The sequence below is a fragment of the Corvus moneduloides genome, chromosome 24 (assembly GCF_009650955.1).
Source record: "Corvus moneduloides isolate bCorMon1 chromosome 24, bCorMon1.pri, whole genome shotgun sequence".
NCBI lineage: Eukaryota > Metazoa > Chordata > Aves > Passeriformes > Corvidae > Corvus > Corvus moneduloides.
In genome coordinates this window covers 2,220,046-2,235,490 of record NC_045499.1, presented here as the reverse complement: position 1 = coordinate 2,235,490, position 15,445 = coordinate 2,220,046, and the positions used below count along the sequence as shown (strand labels likewise).

At 55.9% G+C, this 15,445-nt stretch overlaps 1 protein-coding gene across 3 annotated transcripts in view; it reads left to right on the top strand.

The window, feature by feature from the left end:
• The window catches only part of CACNA1S (calcium voltage-gated channel subunit alpha1 S), a 47,680-nt gene that overhangs the window by 19,003 nt on the left and 13,232 nt on the right, over positions 1-15,445 (top strand). For all 3 annotated transcript variants that reach the window (XM_032133366.1, XM_032133365.1, XM_032133363.1), the window contains 21 exons: positions 808-956; positions 1,910-1,991; positions 2,492-2,652; positions 3,241-3,466; positions 4,027-4,234; positions 4,529-4,649; positions 5,089-5,203; positions 5,330-5,423; positions 6,156-6,225; positions 6,454-6,586; positions 6,828-6,957; positions 7,689-7,748; positions 8,347-8,453; positions 8,874-8,961; positions 9,148-9,255; positions 10,085-10,137; positions 10,389-10,535; positions 10,794-10,995; positions 12,342-12,500; positions 13,249-13,359; positions 13,835-13,918. In XM_032133366.1, the coding sequence (XP_031989257.1) occupies positions 808-956; positions 1,910-1,991; positions 2,492-2,652; positions 3,241-3,466; positions 4,027-4,234; positions 4,529-4,649; positions 5,089-5,203; positions 5,330-5,423; positions 6,156-6,225; positions 6,454-6,586; positions 6,828-6,957; positions 7,689-7,748; positions 8,347-8,453; positions 8,874-8,961; positions 9,148-9,255; positions 10,085-10,137; positions 10,389-10,535; positions 10,794-10,995; positions 12,342-12,500; positions 13,249-13,359; positions 13,835-13,918 (2,608 nt within the window). The remainder of the gene's footprint in view (positions 1-807; positions 957-1,909; positions 1,992-2,491; positions 2,653-3,240; positions 3,467-4,026; positions 4,235-4,528; positions 4,650-5,088; positions 5,204-5,329; positions 5,424-6,155; positions 6,226-6,453; positions 6,587-6,827; positions 6,958-7,688; positions 7,749-8,346; positions 8,454-8,873; positions 8,962-9,147; positions 9,256-10,084; positions 10,138-10,388; positions 10,536-10,793; positions 10,996-12,341; positions 12,501-13,248; positions 13,360-13,834; positions 13,919-15,445) is intronic.

The following is a 15,445-nucleotide window of genomic DNA, read 5'->3' as shown; positions in this document are numbered from 1 at the left end:
CCTCTAGTATGACAAGAGCCATGCCACTGCAACATTAAAACAAATTGGGTATTACTATAACTAAAACAAGTTAAAAAGCACAAGATAAACCACAGGAACCTGACTCTTGTATAGGGTTGGCTGTGACAGCAGGACAAGCTGGACTACAGTCATCTGATCCTGGAGTAAGTTGCTGGCACGGTAAAGGTTCTGAAATAACATTGCAAATACAGCTAAATTATGTTTGAGATCAGGAAAATTATTGTTACCATGTCTGAGACCTATTACTAACACAGGCACCACCAGCACAGCTGGGCAGCAGGTCCACAGTCCTGCCAGACACCAGGAGAGAAAAGAAATTAATTGAAAGAGAGCAGGAAGAGTGGGCAAGGACATTGGCAGACCTGTCCTTTCCATGTTACCATGAAAAGAGTGTCCTGTTTACCTGCCATGTGATGAGCTTACCTTCTCTCCATGTGGAGAGCTTGGGGCGCATTTTTGGCCCCAGGATGGGTGAGACCCCACTCTGATGCTTAGCAGGACAGGGGAACTGCCCTGGCCTCCAGCATCTGGTGTCCAGCTGCAGCACCCCGCAGCGAGGAGCTCCCAAAGAGCAGCAGTGGTGGGGAAGGAGCCCTGCCTGCCATCAGGGGATGGCCCCATGACCCTGCATCATGGGCCAAGAAAGAAGAAAGTCACCGGAGCAGTGGAGGGGCAGCGCTGGTGGCAGGGTACTTCAGGACTTTCTACAAGGGCTGGCCTGGCACAGAGCTGTGGTTCCTGACCTCCACGCCATCCCCTGAGCCTGTGCTGCTTGCCTTGTCGCAGAGAGTTCACCAAGGAGCGCGAGAAGGCCAAGTCGCGGGGCACGTTCCAGAAGCTGCGGGAGAAGCAGCAGCTGGAGGAGGATCTGAAGGGCTACATGGACTGGATCACCCACGCTGAGGTCATGGACAGTGATCGGGCCAGGGGAGAAGGTACCAGCTCTGCTTGGTCACAGACCCTTAGTGGGGGAGTTGGGTTCCTAATGCTGGCCACCTAGAGAGGCAAGGTGGGAATCTCTGAAGAAGTCACAAAGACTCATTTTGTCTAAAAGACCCATGAAACAAAATGCTTTGGCTTCTGCAGAACAGTTTCCCTCCTCTTCTTTTTTTAATTTTGCTGGATCTGACCCAAACTAGCAATGATTTATCCCTGGTGCTAATCCTCCACCTCAACCACAGTATTTAATATCTGCAGACCCCAAGCAAGGCCTGAGTCTCCTTTGGCAAGAGGCACTTAAATGACCATGAGGAGCGTGTGCCCCTGGTGTGCAGGGGTGCCGTGCAGGGCCACAAGCTCTCACACTAGCAGATGCATGAATTTCTTGCCATCACTTGACAATTTCAAGGGGTTAGAAGGGGTTAGCCTGTATATCCACCTCAGGGAAGGAGGTGGATATACAGGCATCTAAAAAAGCTCAGCAAAGCCTGGGGAGCTCTACCACAGAGCCACAGTGTCTGCCGTGCCACCCTGCCTGGTGAAAGCACTTTAAATGCCTCGAGCTGAGTGATGCATGTGTGCAGAGAGCCTTGGGAAACACTGGGACAGACAAAATGCCTCTTCCAGAGCTGTGGCCCGTGTTCTGTTCAGCCTTTGCTCAGATCCCAACTGGCCCCAGTTTTTTTCATGCTGGGGTACCTTCTGCTGTCCATCTCTGGGCTACCTCTGCTCTTCCTGCAGGGCAGGGATTCCTGGTGCTTCGTGCTTGGTTTGCACCTGATCCTCAGAGCCTTCTGCCCAACTTTTGGTTGCTGACTCCCTGGGATGGCATTGTTTTGAGTTCCCTTCTGATGGGGAAGCTCTTCCTGGTGTACTTCTGGAAGAGGTTCCCTCCTACATGTTCTTCCCAAGGGCTCCAAGAAAAGCCTGTAAATGTCCTTCCCTCTAGGTATGATGGCATCGGATGAAGGAGGGTCAGAGACAGGGAGCTTGTATGAAATTGAGGGCATGAACAAGTGGATTCTCTTCTTGTAAGTGTGCTCTGGCTGAACCATCTGCTTGTATGTGGGCTTCCACTGCCTCTCACTTGCTGGCCCAGCTGGGCCAGGCTTTCCTGGTCAGCCACCAGTTTCTGGCAGAGAGACAGGGACTGGTGTTTGGGGGAAGATGCAAACATCGGGCAGCGAACAGGGAATTTGGCTGGTACTGGCAAAAAGCTTTTCAAGGTGAACAGTGTCCTTGCTGTGGGACCAGGCTCCAAGCATCCTCCCATGGCCTGTGCAGCACGGCATGTAATTCAGGAGCTGTGCCTGCAGCTCCTAACCAGAGGTGCTGGAGGCCAAAATTAAGCCAGGAGGGTGAATGACCTGCAGTGCCTGAGTGAATGCACTGAGTTCCAGGGGCAGGTTGTGGTCCTCATCCCTTTTCAGGGAAGGCACTCAGAAGAGGGAGCAGGGGTGGCTTTGCCCTGCAGGCACAGCCCAGGAGCCTGGGTCTGGCCAGCTCTGCTGATCTTTTGCCATCTCTCCAGCCGTCAGTGGAGGCGTTGGAACCGAATGTTTCGTAGGAAGTGCAGGGATGTGGTGAAGTCCAAGTTCTTCTACTGGCTTGTCATCCTGATGGTGGCACTGAACACCCTCTCCATCGCCTCTGAGCACCACTTACAGCCAGACTGGCTGACACAAGTGCAAGGTAAGCAAAGAGCCTAAGAGAGAAGGAGGGCCCAGGACACCCTGCTGCCCCAGAGACTTGTGTGAACTGCTGTGAGTGCACAGCCACAGCGGCACTGCACAGAGGCTCTTAGACACACACAGAGCCTTGTTGCCACACAACTCACACTGACCATGCGTATGTACTCTTAGGGACATGATCTTGCCTGGTGAGCACACACACAGTGTGTCCATGGCACCTCTGCACATGAACACATGTGGCACGCACTTGAGCAGTGCAGCCACTGCACCTCCACCCACCCACACACACCCAGAGGCACATGGAGCACAGGTGTGCACACACACACACACAGCTCAGCCCCACGTGCACACGCACACCCCACGTGCCCACCCTGCAAGGACTCACGGGCGCTGTACAGCCGTGTGCTCACACACACCAGCACACAGTTGCACATCACCCCCTCACCTTCCTCCCGTGTGGTCCGCGAAAAACAGCAGCTCAGGGCTGGGTGGGCCAGAGGAGGGTGAGCAGCCCTGCCCTCCTTCCCTGCCTGCTCAGCCATGCTGGGATTGAGGCCCCTGCTCTGACAGGCCGGATCTCCCACCCCAGACAATGCCAACCGGTTGCTGCTTGCCCTCTTTGTGGCCGAGATGCTGCTGAAGATGTACGCGCTGGGGCTGCGCCAGTACTTCATGTCGCTCTTCAACCGCTTCGACTGCTTTGTGGTGTGCTCGGGGATCCTGGAGACCATCCTCGTGGAGCTGGGCACCTTGTCCCCGCTGGGCATCTCCGTGCTGCGCTGCATCCGACTCCTCCGCATCTTCAAGATCACCAGGTTGGGGAGGGAGCTGTGGGTACTGGCAGCTCACGGTGCCCAGGCATCACTCACAGTTCCTGGGCATCACTGGCCCCGTCCCCAGGGGAGGCTGCAGCGTGAACAGAGCTGGTGGCTGCTGGGTGGAGGAACTAGGCCGAACTGGGGATTTGTCTCCAGGCCATGGTTTACTGGGAGTGGCGAGTAGGACAGAGCTGAGGCCCCACTCTAGCTCGGGGTTCTAGGATGTTGTGAATGGGGGTGCTGTGGGCCAGGACTCGTAGCTCTTCTTTGTGGCCCCAACCCACTGTGTTCACCCCTCTTCCCCATCCAGCTGGCTGGTGCCCTGTGCAGGCAGCAGCGTTATCTTGCTTGTCACACCATGTCTGCAGCTTCGTTTCTTCCTCTTGGAGCCTGCCTGGAGCAGTCCCAGAGCCCAGCCTGGGTCCGGAGTCCCCCTTGTTGGGCTGCTGACACATCACCTTGGTCCCTTTGGCTAGGTTCCCTGTGCCTGCCTGGTCCTGCCCACAGCCTTCCCCACTCTTTCACCTCCCACATGCCCCTATCTCTCCTCTTCCCAGGTACTGGACATCTTTGAGCAACCTGGTGGCCTCTCTGCTCAACTCAGTCCGCTCCATTGCCTCTCTGCTCCTCCTCCTCTTCCTCTTTATCATAGTTTTTGCCCTGCTGGGCATGCAGCTCTTTGGGGGCAAGTTTGATTTCGAGGACATGGAAGTGCGCCGCAGCACATTTGACAACTTTCCCCAGGCCCTCATCAGTGTCTTCCAGGTTTGGGGCTGTGGGAAGGACAGCGGGGGGCTGGGGGTCTCCAGGCAGGAGTTAGGTCTCAGGGGGATGTGGGTTTGTGGGAGTGATGTGGCTTTGGGACAGGAACAGGGAAATGCAACTGGAGTCATGAGCAGTAGTTCAGGTTCAGGGCTGAGCAGAAAGGAGGGTTTGACCATGGGGCTGGAGGGGCTGTGAAGGTTTGGGGCTGGAGCCAGCAGGGTAGGATCAGTCTGTGGGGTTCTGTCATGCTCTGCTGTGAATGCTCCTGAGTCTTTATTACTGCTCTGCTCCCAGATCCTGACTGGAGAGGACTGGAATTCCATCATGTATGATGGGATCATGGCCTACGGGGGCCCATCCTTTCCTGGCATGCTGGTCTGCATCTACTTCATCATCCTCTTTGTTTGTGGGAACTGTATCCTCTGCCTGCAAAGCCAGGCCCAGGCCCCCTGCACCCAGCCCCATAGCATCAGCTGCACAGGACTGGGAAGGGGGGAAACAGGGGCTCCCCTCAGTGATTCAATGCTTGCCTTAAACTTTTCGGTTCTGAACAGCAGTGGAATAAACCACGGGCTTCAGGGCTTGCACTGGCGGTGGCTGAAGGCTGGGGTCTGGAGGAAAGCACATCTGGAGCAGGTCTGGATGTCTGGCAGGCAGAGATTCAGCCAGAGAGGGCAGCCAGCTCAGAGCTCAGTGCTCACAAGGGATGGATGCCGGTTAGGGATCACCAGCCAGGGTTATCACAAGGGCCAAGCTCCAGGAGGGTTTCTAAGGGCACCCTGGAGACCATGGATGGCTCTGGCCACATCCCCCAGACAGGAACCAAGTCCGTGTCCTTAGCACTGTTCTCCCAGATATCCTCCTCAATGTTTTCCTGGCCATCGCCGTCGATAACCTGGCTGAGGCTGAGAGCCTGACTTTAGCCCAGAAGGCCAAAGCAGAGGAACGCAAACGGCGGAAGATGTCCAGGTGAGCGCTGCCATCCCCAGCCATGGGAGCTCCCAAACGAGGTGCTTGGGTGTGAGGGGACAGAATGACCTTTCCTGTGGCCCCTGCCCAAACTTCAGTTCCTGCTCTCCCCTCCTCTCTGCTTAGAGGTTACCCAGAGAAGACTGAAGAGGAGAAGCAGATGATGGCAAAGAAACTGGAGCAGAAAGCAAAGGGAGAAGGGATTCCCACAACAGCCAAGGTCAGTTCTGGTGGAGGTGAACCTTGGAGAGCTCCTGGGGAGGGCCCAGGCTCCTTCTCCCACCAGCCAGGATAGACAAAGGCTTGGAGCCAGCCTGGGTCTGGGCTCTTGACCAGAATCACTCCTCGTTGTAGCATCCACTGGTGATGGGTGCTGTTGGTGATGGGGGCTCTCTGGGCCCAGGCAGGACACGTTGCCTGGTGACACAGCTCCATTGCTGGGGATCCTTTTTCTCACATCCATTTCCTTGCCCATAGCCAGTGGTCAGTGGCTGAGATGGTCTGGTGCACACCAGTGTGGAGTGGAGCAAAGCAAGTCAGCAGCATCCCAGACCTCCCTTATGCCCACACCAGCCCCTCCATAGGCAACCCCCTCTGTTCAGCCGTGCTGGCTGCGTGCTGAGCTGCCCCTGAGGAGCATCTGGCCAGCAGCTACTTCCCTGTCCACTTTGCAGAGATGCCCTTAGAAACTCACACAGGAGTTGCTCCATATCTTACTCCACCCCTGGCATATTTGCGTGGCTCCAGGCTCTTGCTCAGCACACATTCCCATTTCCCATCCTCTTTCCCTCGATTGCAGCATCCCCTCACCCAGCTCCAGCCTGGGCCAGCACTCCATGTGCCTGGTGCTCTGTTGGCCAAATGTAGAGATGCTGCTTATCCCACATGGCTTCCAGGATGAGAGGGTCTGGCCAGCTGGCACATCCTCCTCTCTGTCTCTCCCTTGTTTCAGTTGAAAGTGGATGAATTTGAATCCAATGTCAATGAGATCAAAGACCCCTACCCTTCTGCAGACTTCCCAGGTAAGACTTGTCCCTGGCAGGGCAGCAGGAAGGCTGGGCAGGCACTGCAGAGGGATGTGTGTGAGGAGCAAAGGATGTGGTGACCTTTCACCAGCCTTGGGGTACTGAGGTCCCTGTGGCTTGCATGCCAGATCAGGATTATGGGATCGGAAGCTTGTCCATGAGGTTGTATTCCCTTTCCCACTCTGGATGATTCTTTTCTTTTCCCTTCTCATGGCCACCCTGCAGGTGATGATGAGGAAGATGAGCCTGAAATCCCCCTGAGTCCTCGGCCACGTCCCCTTGCAGAGCTACAGCTGAAGGAGAAGGCTGTGCCCATGCCTGAAGCCAGCTCCTTCTTCATCTTCAGCCCAACCAACAAGTAGGCACTGGCCCTTGTCCCTGCCCTGTAGGGCCAGGCATGGCCCAGGTGCCTCTGGCACCAAGTGCTCACAGCGGGGTCCTGTTTGTGCATGACAGCCAGTTCTGAAGGGAACCAGCTCACAGACATCCTTCCGTGCCTGGGGCCTTCCTGTGCTCAGGGTTTCTGCCATGCTGCCATGACCCCATCTCATGTCCCTCTGGCCCCTTGCAGCATCTCAAGGCATTTCTGTCCCTGGCAGGTTTCGGGTCCTGTGCCACAGGACTGTTAATGCCACCTGGTTCACCAACTTCATCCTGCTCTTCATCCTGCTCAGCAGCATTTCCCTGGCGGCTGAGGATCCCATCCGGGCCGAGTCCTTCCGCAACAAGGTGCCCGTGGAGATGTAGAGGGTTGGGATGGGTGGGGGAGACCTCGTGGAGACTCCCAGCCCCCCAGCAAGCAGGGACTTACTTGCCAGATGCTGTGCCTAGCCTGGGATTGCAGCCCTGCCCCTGGGAGGGCAGTGCCCTCTGGCAGGAGAGGCTGGATGTGCTTTCCATTCTGGGTGCAGTTGGGACAGCGTTTTACTGCTCCATGTCTCAGTTTACTTCTGCATGAAGAGATCCACCAGACAGGGTGTGCAAGATTATTTTGGTTTGAAACTGTGGTGACTTACTGGGGAAAGAGACATGCTGTGAGGTGGCAAACTGGATCTTTGGTGTGTGCAGTGCCCTCGGATGCTGCTGGCATGCAGTGGTTGGAGCCACGGCTCCTGTCCTCCAAGGTACCAGTGGGTCTGGCAGGGACTGGGGGATCTCACATGAGACAGCCTCCCAGGGCCCTTGGGGTTTTTGGGGATCAGATGCTTTCAGGTGAATCAGGTCAAGCCTAACTCACCTGGAAAGGGAGAGCTTTGTCCCAGCTGCAGGTTGGATCGTGCACTGGAGAAAATCAGCAAAGCTGGGAAAAGTTCTGGAGTCTTCTTGGTACTGGGCTTAGAGACTGTTGAGCTGGATGGGCTCCCTAGTCCACAGAGTGGACAATTCCAGGATGTTTGAACACACTGAAGCATTTCCCAGGTCACCCAAATCTCATCCAGTATTGGTGTCTCTGTCCCCAGATTCTTGGATACTTTGACATCGGCTTCACCTCTGTCTTCACAGTCGAAATTGTCTTGAAGGTGAGTCCTTTGCCCCATGGTCCTGCCATGAGCATGGCCAAGCACATAGGTCTAGACTGTTGTGGCCATGGACACTCACACTCTTTAGGCATTCATGCTCCTGAAGGTCTCAGTGAGGAGGAGCTGCCAGCTGATCCTCCCCGAGAGTTCCTTCATGCACTCTGGGTAGTGCATGACCTGTCCCAGAGGCCATGTGTCCTCTCTAGTGGGGTCCAGCAGCTAAGTCAGCTGTGCTGTGACACGGGAACACATCAGCCGTGGCACCAGCTTTTTCATTCTGACGTGCCATTAAGAAAAAGAGAGAAAGAGAAAGCAGTGAAAACCTGTGGACCAAAGTCGTAACCCAAGCTGCTGCCACATGTTGTTCCACTCCAAGAGTCTTTACTATTCTTTAATTTGCTGACTGACTGGGAGAGTTTTGTCTCCAGCCAGTGCTGCACAGAGGATTTCCACCTGAAGTCACCTGCAGAGGTCTGAGCAGGACAGGGTCCCCAGGCCATGGAGCTGGGGCCTTGTGCCTTGTCTACCCTTCCCCCTGTGGAGGGACCATGCCCCTGAGCCCTGTCTGGCCTCTTTCCTAACTCCTTCTGCTCCCCAGATGACAACCTATGGTGCTTTCCTGCACAAAGGCTCCTTCTGCAGGAACTCCTTCAATATCCTTGACTTACTGGTGGTCGCTGTCTCCCTCATCTCCATGGGAATCGAGTAAGCACCTCCATGTGCCACAGAGTGGGCACTGGTCTCTTCAGGCTGGTGGGGCAGCTGGGGATGGTGGGTGGAAGAGGAGCAGCTGGCCCAATGACTGCCCATGTGTTCGTAATGTCACGTTTAGGGGACACGGACAGCTGCCCGCAAACTCCTTGAGTGTCAAAGGTCAAGGAGGTCAAAGGACACTCCTTGAGTGTCAAAGGTCTATGGGTAGAAATTCAGTTTGGATCTGCTTTCTCCAGCTGCCAGTGTCACCTGGCCTTACGTGGGGTGATAGCCGGTGACATCCGCGTGTCTCTGCCGTCCCTTGTCCCTCACTGCTGGCCCCAGCCTGCCCTCCATGGCTGCTTGGTGGGGCTGTGCCAGCCTGGTCTGGGCAGGGAGGTCACCTCGTCTCAGCTGTGCCTTCCTCCCCAGGTCCAGTACCATCTCTGTGGTGAAGATCCTACGGGTGCTGAGGGTGCTGAGGCCTCTGCGAGCCATTAACAGGGCGAAGGGGCTGAAGGTAAGCGAGAGGCTGGGACGGGGGGACCTCTTCCCGTGGGTATGTGGCAGGTGTTGTGCCCTGTTCCCGATTCCCACCACCCGTCTGTGAAGGGCTCTGCCCACTCCCTCTGCCCTTGGGTGTGGGATACAGAGCAGGGGCTTGCCCCAAACGTGGTCACACCTGCACTGTCCTTCACCTCTGCAGCACGTGGTCCAGTGTGTGTTCGTGGCCATCAAGACCATAGGTAACATTGTGGTTGTCACGACACTGCTGCAGTTCATGTTTGCCTGCATCGGAGTTCAGCTCTTCAAGGTGAGTGGTGCCTCAAGTGGGCTTCTGCTCGAGCACATCCTGGCCAGGCTGTCCTGGACATCACCTGGGGATGGTGTCTGCCGGTGCTGGGGTCAGCACAGGCTGTGCTCTCGGTGCTCTGTGAGGGGACCCGCCTGCTCCAGGCCTGGCAGTGAGAGGAGGGCAGGAAGCACCCAGGGTACTGCCAGGCCCTGCACCTGCAAAGGGGCCAACTGCCTCACCTCACTTCGTGCCTCAGTTTCCTCTTTCTAAGGCAGCTGGTGCTTCTGACTGATTTCCTCTGTGCTTTGATTGTGAAGGGTTTCCTTTCTCAGGGCACCGCTCCTGCTCTCTGGGCCTCGGCTGCTCTAAGGCAGAGCTGGCCCTGGCTGAGCTCAGTTTTATTCTAATAACTGAGCTTAAATTCTGAGCTGATGTAGGAAGAGCTTTCAGGACACCCAGCAGACTGAGCAGACCTGTCAGCATACCGTAGATTTTAGTTAATTCTCTGGTTACTGCTTTCTTCCCTATTTTCCAAATAGTTGACTCCCAGATAGGGTGAGCTAGGTAGGCCTCAGCTCAGGGCCATGGAAGGTTTGTTCCCATCACCAGGCAGTGCTTCTTGATCTCAGCCTGGGATTGACCCCAGGTCTGCCATGACTCTGGAAACCCCTTGTGCACTGGGCTGTGTTGGCAGGCACAGTGGGGAGGCCAGTGGTGGTGGTGGGCCAGGGTGGGAGGCTGCGTGGAGATGGTGGGGGAGGGACTGACTGAGGGCTGGGAAAAAGTCAAAACTCCCCAGGGCTTCTGAAGTCAAAGCAACACCACTTCTGGTCTCTGTTGAATGCAGGGCAAGTTCTACATGTGCACAGACCCATCCAAGCTGACAGAGAAGGAGTGCAGGTAAGAGCTCTCTGCAGCTCCCAGGTGGGCAGAGGCCAGGGGTGGGAGCTGGGGGGATGTGGTGGGGGATGCTTGTGTTCCTGCATGGGAATGTTGCATCCAAAAAGTGGACCTGAGGTGTCGTCATGTTCTCCCTCACCCTGGGGTAAATCGGGAGCAAGCACAGGGCTGTCCTCCCCTCCCAGGGACTGAGGCCAGTGCTGCAGCACGTGGGCTGAGGGGGGCCCTGCACTGTGTCCCTTCTGCTGCAGGGGTCAGTTCATCAACTATGTGGACGCGGACCCCACGCAGATTGAGGTCCAGCAGCGGGTCTGGGTGCACAGCGACTTCCACTTCAACAACGTCTTCTCAGCCATGATGTCGCTTTTCACAGTCTCCACCTTCGAGGGCTGGCCACAGTGAGTCTGTGCTGAGGGAAGGTCTGTGCTGGGAGCAGAGCACTGCCATGGGCCTTGGCCAGGGTAGAGAAAGGAGAGCTATCCAGGTTGAGAAGCAGGACTGCTCACCCTGGCAGTGGCTGTGCAGTTGGCAAGGTTACCCAAACAACCCTGTCCCACCACTGTTGGATGTCCCCAAAGCTCTCTGTAACCTTCAAGAGGAGACATGGTCTTTCCCACCCACTTAGGATTTCTGTTGCCTCCATTTCCCTCCTGTAGGCTGCTGTACATGGCCATTGACACCAATGCTGAGGACGCAGGCCCTATCTACAACTACCGGGTGGAGATTGCAATGTTCTTCATCATCTACATCATCCTCATTGCCTTCTTCATGATGAACATCTTTGTGGGCTTTGTCATCGTCACCTTCCAGGAGCAAGGGGAGAATGAGTACAAGAACTGTGAGCTGGACAAGAACCAGGTAATGGGAGTGCTGGAACAGGAGAAGGAGGACCAGCCCTGGGTCTGGCACTGCTGGGGCTGGATGGTTTGGATCAGCCCTTCTTTGTGGTGACACTGCTGACACAGATGAGTTGCACCTGCCCCAGGTCTGTTTGCTGCTGGGGCAGGGCCAGCTGGACCCATGTCTAGCACAAAACAAGCCATCTGAGGGAAGGGCAGAGGGGACCAGAAACAGGGAGTGGGTCTCCCTGGACAGGTAGGGTGTCCAGAATGAGCTGGAGCAGAGGGCTGTGCCCAGTTCTGGGCCCCCCAGCACAAAAGCAACATAGATGTACTGGAGTGAGTCCAACAAAGGTGGTGATGGAGGGTCTGGAGCATCTAAGGAGGGTCTGGGAGTCAAGTCTGGTGTTGAGAAGGCTCATAGGGATCTTACCTATGGGTGTAAACACCAATGGGAAGGCACAGAGGAGGCTGAGCCAGGCTCTTTTCAGTCGTGCCCAGTGACAGGAAAAAATGCAATGGACACAAACTGAAGAAAACAAGAAATTCCATTTAAACATTAAAAAAGCCCTTTTTAAAATGGTGATGGTGATCAAGCACTGGAACAGGTTGCCCAGAGAGGCTGTGAAGCCTCCATCTTTGGAGCTATTCAAAAGTCAACTGTCCTGGGCAGCATGCTGCAGTTGGCCCTGCTTTGGGCAGGAAGCTGTGACTAGACCAGCTCCAGAGGTACCTTCCGCAACATCACCTTCTGTGATGCTCTCATGCCATCCTTCTGGCTGGGGACAGCAAGGCTGAAAGCAGCAGAGGCATTGGCAGAGGATGTGGGACACACTGGGGAGGACATTGGACAGGAGTGGCTGCTGGCCCAGGAGTGCTGTCACGCTCCTGCACTGAGGCAGCAGGGGCAGCTCGAGCTGGGGGTGCCAGGGTGATGTGAACCACACAGAAACGCAGCAGAGATGGCCCTGGGCTGCTGGGGAGGGACAGGCCTGTGCAGCCATCTCAGTGCCCCCTTCACCCCTGGTTCATCTGATGTCTTCAGGGTGCTCTAAGCCGGTCCTGAGAGACCCTGGGGAAATGCTGGGATAAGCAGGCAGGCTCTGGGCTGGAGGAGTCAGGCCAAGGGCAGATGGCCATCGTTAGAGGCAAAAGATGACTTTGGAAACTTGTCCCCTGTGGGTGCTCCGGGGTGTTTTTGCAGGAAGCACAGTGATTGCATGCCCCACTGCTGTACCTGGCCCATGTGGTTGGGCTGGGAGAGAAGGGTGATCCAGCCTGGTTCTGGGGGGGTGTGCAGCATTGCTGGTGGTGCTGAGTGTGTGCCCTGCAGTGGGATCACACCTCCCCTCCCTCCCTCCCCAGCGCCAGTGCGTGCAGTACGCGCTGAAGGCTCGCCCGCTGCGCCGCTACATCCCCAAGAACCCCTACCAGTACCAGATCTGGTACGTGGTCACCTCCTCCTACTTCGAGTACCTCATGTTCTTCCTGATCCTGCTGAACACCATCTGCCTGGGCATGCAGGTAAGGGCACAGGGTGGTGGAGGGGTGTCTGGAAGTGCACAGGCTGGCTCAGCCCAGTGATCCCCAAGGGAGCCTCCTGATAGGAGGTACTTGCTTATGGTGTGATAGGGGCAAAATGGGACTGGTGGTGATGCCTTTTCCTGGTCTTAAAATCAAGAGTCAGACATGGTTAGAAGGGAAAAAGGGATTTTACCTTGGTATTTATTTTAAGGATCCTTAGGTGCACCACGTCCAGGTCGAATGCACCTCAGTGCCCACTGCAATGCACCCCCAAAAGATCTGGATTCACATTATAGGTGTTACTAATTAGCAGATCTATCAAAGATTCCCCAATGAGAGGCTCGAGTGAGCCTCACTCCCCAAGGAGCCTTCCCCTGGATGGTTCTATCTTGGTTTACAGAATGTGTTCTGGAGAGGACCTTGGGGTCTGGGGCACACTGATCCCTGGCTACGAAGCTTCTAAAATGTTTAGTCTCTTAGGTTGACAAACAAGGCCAAGAATGTAGGGAAAAAGCACTAGGAATACAGAAGTTATAAAAAGTATAACAGGGGTATAAAAGGCAAAAAATCATCGTGGCATCAGTGGGATGTGGGGACCCCAGAGAAGGGCCTGTAGGGGGGAAATCTCCTTTTTCCTGAGCCATAGGCCTGTCTGTGGGAGGGGGATCTGCATCCAGCACACACCTCTGAGCTCACAATGGAGGCTGGATCTGCCGTCAGCTGATGACTCCTTCTGCCTTACCCTCAGCATTACAACCAGTCTGCAGAAATGAACCACATCTCAGATATCCTCAACGTGGCCTTCACCATTCTCTTCACCCTGGAGATGGTCCTCAAGCTCATGGCCTTTAAAGTCAAGGTGAGAGAAGAGCACGATTGGCATGGAAAGCAGGCCAGGCCAGGGGATCCATTTATCCTGCATTTGGTGTCTCTTGAGGACAAGCACCCCTAGCCCTGCAGCTCCAGAAAACTTCTCCTTGCGAGACCTTTAGGGACCCCCATGTGCAGGACCTTGGAGTTTCTGGGGGGACTGCTGCTTGTCAGGGCTACCCTTGCTAGCCAAATCCCACCCAGTCCAGCTGGCCATTATTCCCATCTTCAGGGTCACTAGTGGGGTCAGCTTTAGCCATCCTGACCCACCCTCCTCATTCCCCTCCACTGCAAGACAGGACCAAATAACCGAGCAGAGGGTGCCGGGTCTGGCTACCATCCCTTCTTCTGAGGGTCACAGTCACTGAAGAACCTTCTGTACCCCTTCCTCTGGGCTCCAGCATCTGTCTCCTCCTTGACTTACACGCTTGCATGTTCACTCTTCTCTGGCTCCTCCCTGACAGGGCTACTTCGGAGACCCCTGGAATGTCTTTGACTTCCTCATAGTGATTGGCAGCATCATCGATGTCATCCTCAGTGAGATTGACGTAAGTGCCGGGGGGCTCGGGTCCCCACCCGAGGCTGCACTGTAGCACCTGCCCTGGGACGAGGCAGCAGTGCTGGGATGGTGTCCAGCTCTGCAGGGGGATGGTGTCCTCTCCTCTCTCCCTGCTCTGCTTGGTTCTGAGGAGGGACAAGCCAGGATCAGCACCTGGCATGAGTGCATGGAGAGCACAGCTGTGGCCCTTGGAGCATTGAAGCCCTATTCAAACATCCCCAACTGCCCAGCATGTCGCATTGCCCCCTCCCCTCTGGTCTCCTGAATCTGTAGGCACTGCACTCCTGTGGAAAGCAGTTGCTCAGGACTGTAAGCAGCAGGCTGTGTGCCAGCCCCTGCCCCACTCACTCTGTGTGTGCCTGGATCCACACATCCAGCCTCAGATCAGTGCAGGTGGGAGTAAAAGGGTTCCCACAGCTCGCTGTCCCCACAGGAACGATCAGACACATCAGATTTCAGACATTTGCTTTGTGTGTGTCCCTTTACACAGTGGCCTGTACACATACCCACACCGGTGGTGTCTGTGTGCCTGTGTGAGCTGCAGACATCCCTGCAGGAGCTCTGCACTGTGTAACCCGTGGGGCTGGTGCCTCAGGCAGTGCCTGCATGGTGAGTGCTCTGCTGGGAGCATTTTCAAAGCAGTGCTAGGAAGCCAGCATGCCCCTGCCTTCCCCAGCACGGGGACATCCACACCTGTGTCTGGCCCTGAAAATGCCTCCCTGCTGTGGGAGGTGTGTGCTTCCTTCAGCAGCCCTGACGGCAGCTCCAGGAGCAGCTGTAGAATGGGGCAGATGATGGATTAACCCTCTCCAGTGACTTGGCAGTGCCTCCTCAAAGGGGCAGGGCTTGCCAGCTGTGCTGTACTGCAGGGCTGGGTCTGGCACTGCTGCTGCCTCTGCCGCCCCTGCACAGGGTCACCTTCAGATGTTCCCTGTGCAGGAAGGTGAGGCCCTTGGGAGCAGTCACCTTCTTCTCTGTAGGGTGGTCCAGGTGTCACAGAGCTGGGATGAGCAAAAACCATCCACCTTCCTCTCCTGTGAGAGCCCTGTGTCCCTCTGCACAGTCCTGCCCATCAGGACAGCCATCCTCTGGGCTTCTCAGCCTTCATGGGCTCCCAGATTTCATGCAAGTGCCAACAGCTTTCATCTGTCATCGGCTCCTCCTCATCCTTGCCCACCAGCTCTCTGCACCTGTGACTTGGTTTCCTGCCGGGCCTCCTTCCCCAGCCTGCTGCCACTCAGCTGAAGTTCAAGGCGTGCTCCAGGCCCTGGACTGGGCAGTGGTTTTCAGTCCCTCTGGAGCAAGAGACCACTTGTCACGGGTACCAAAATCCTGCTGTCCTTGGCTGAGCGTCTGTGGGGATGCCCAGGACACAGATCCCAGGCACTGGGAGGGGTCTGGTGCCCTGACTGGGCTGGCAAGGACTGACCCAGGTACTGTGCTCTGTGTGCTGCAGCACTGTTGACAGCAGCAGGGCTGTGCAGAAGGCCAGGCAGAATTTTGGGAATGTTCTATG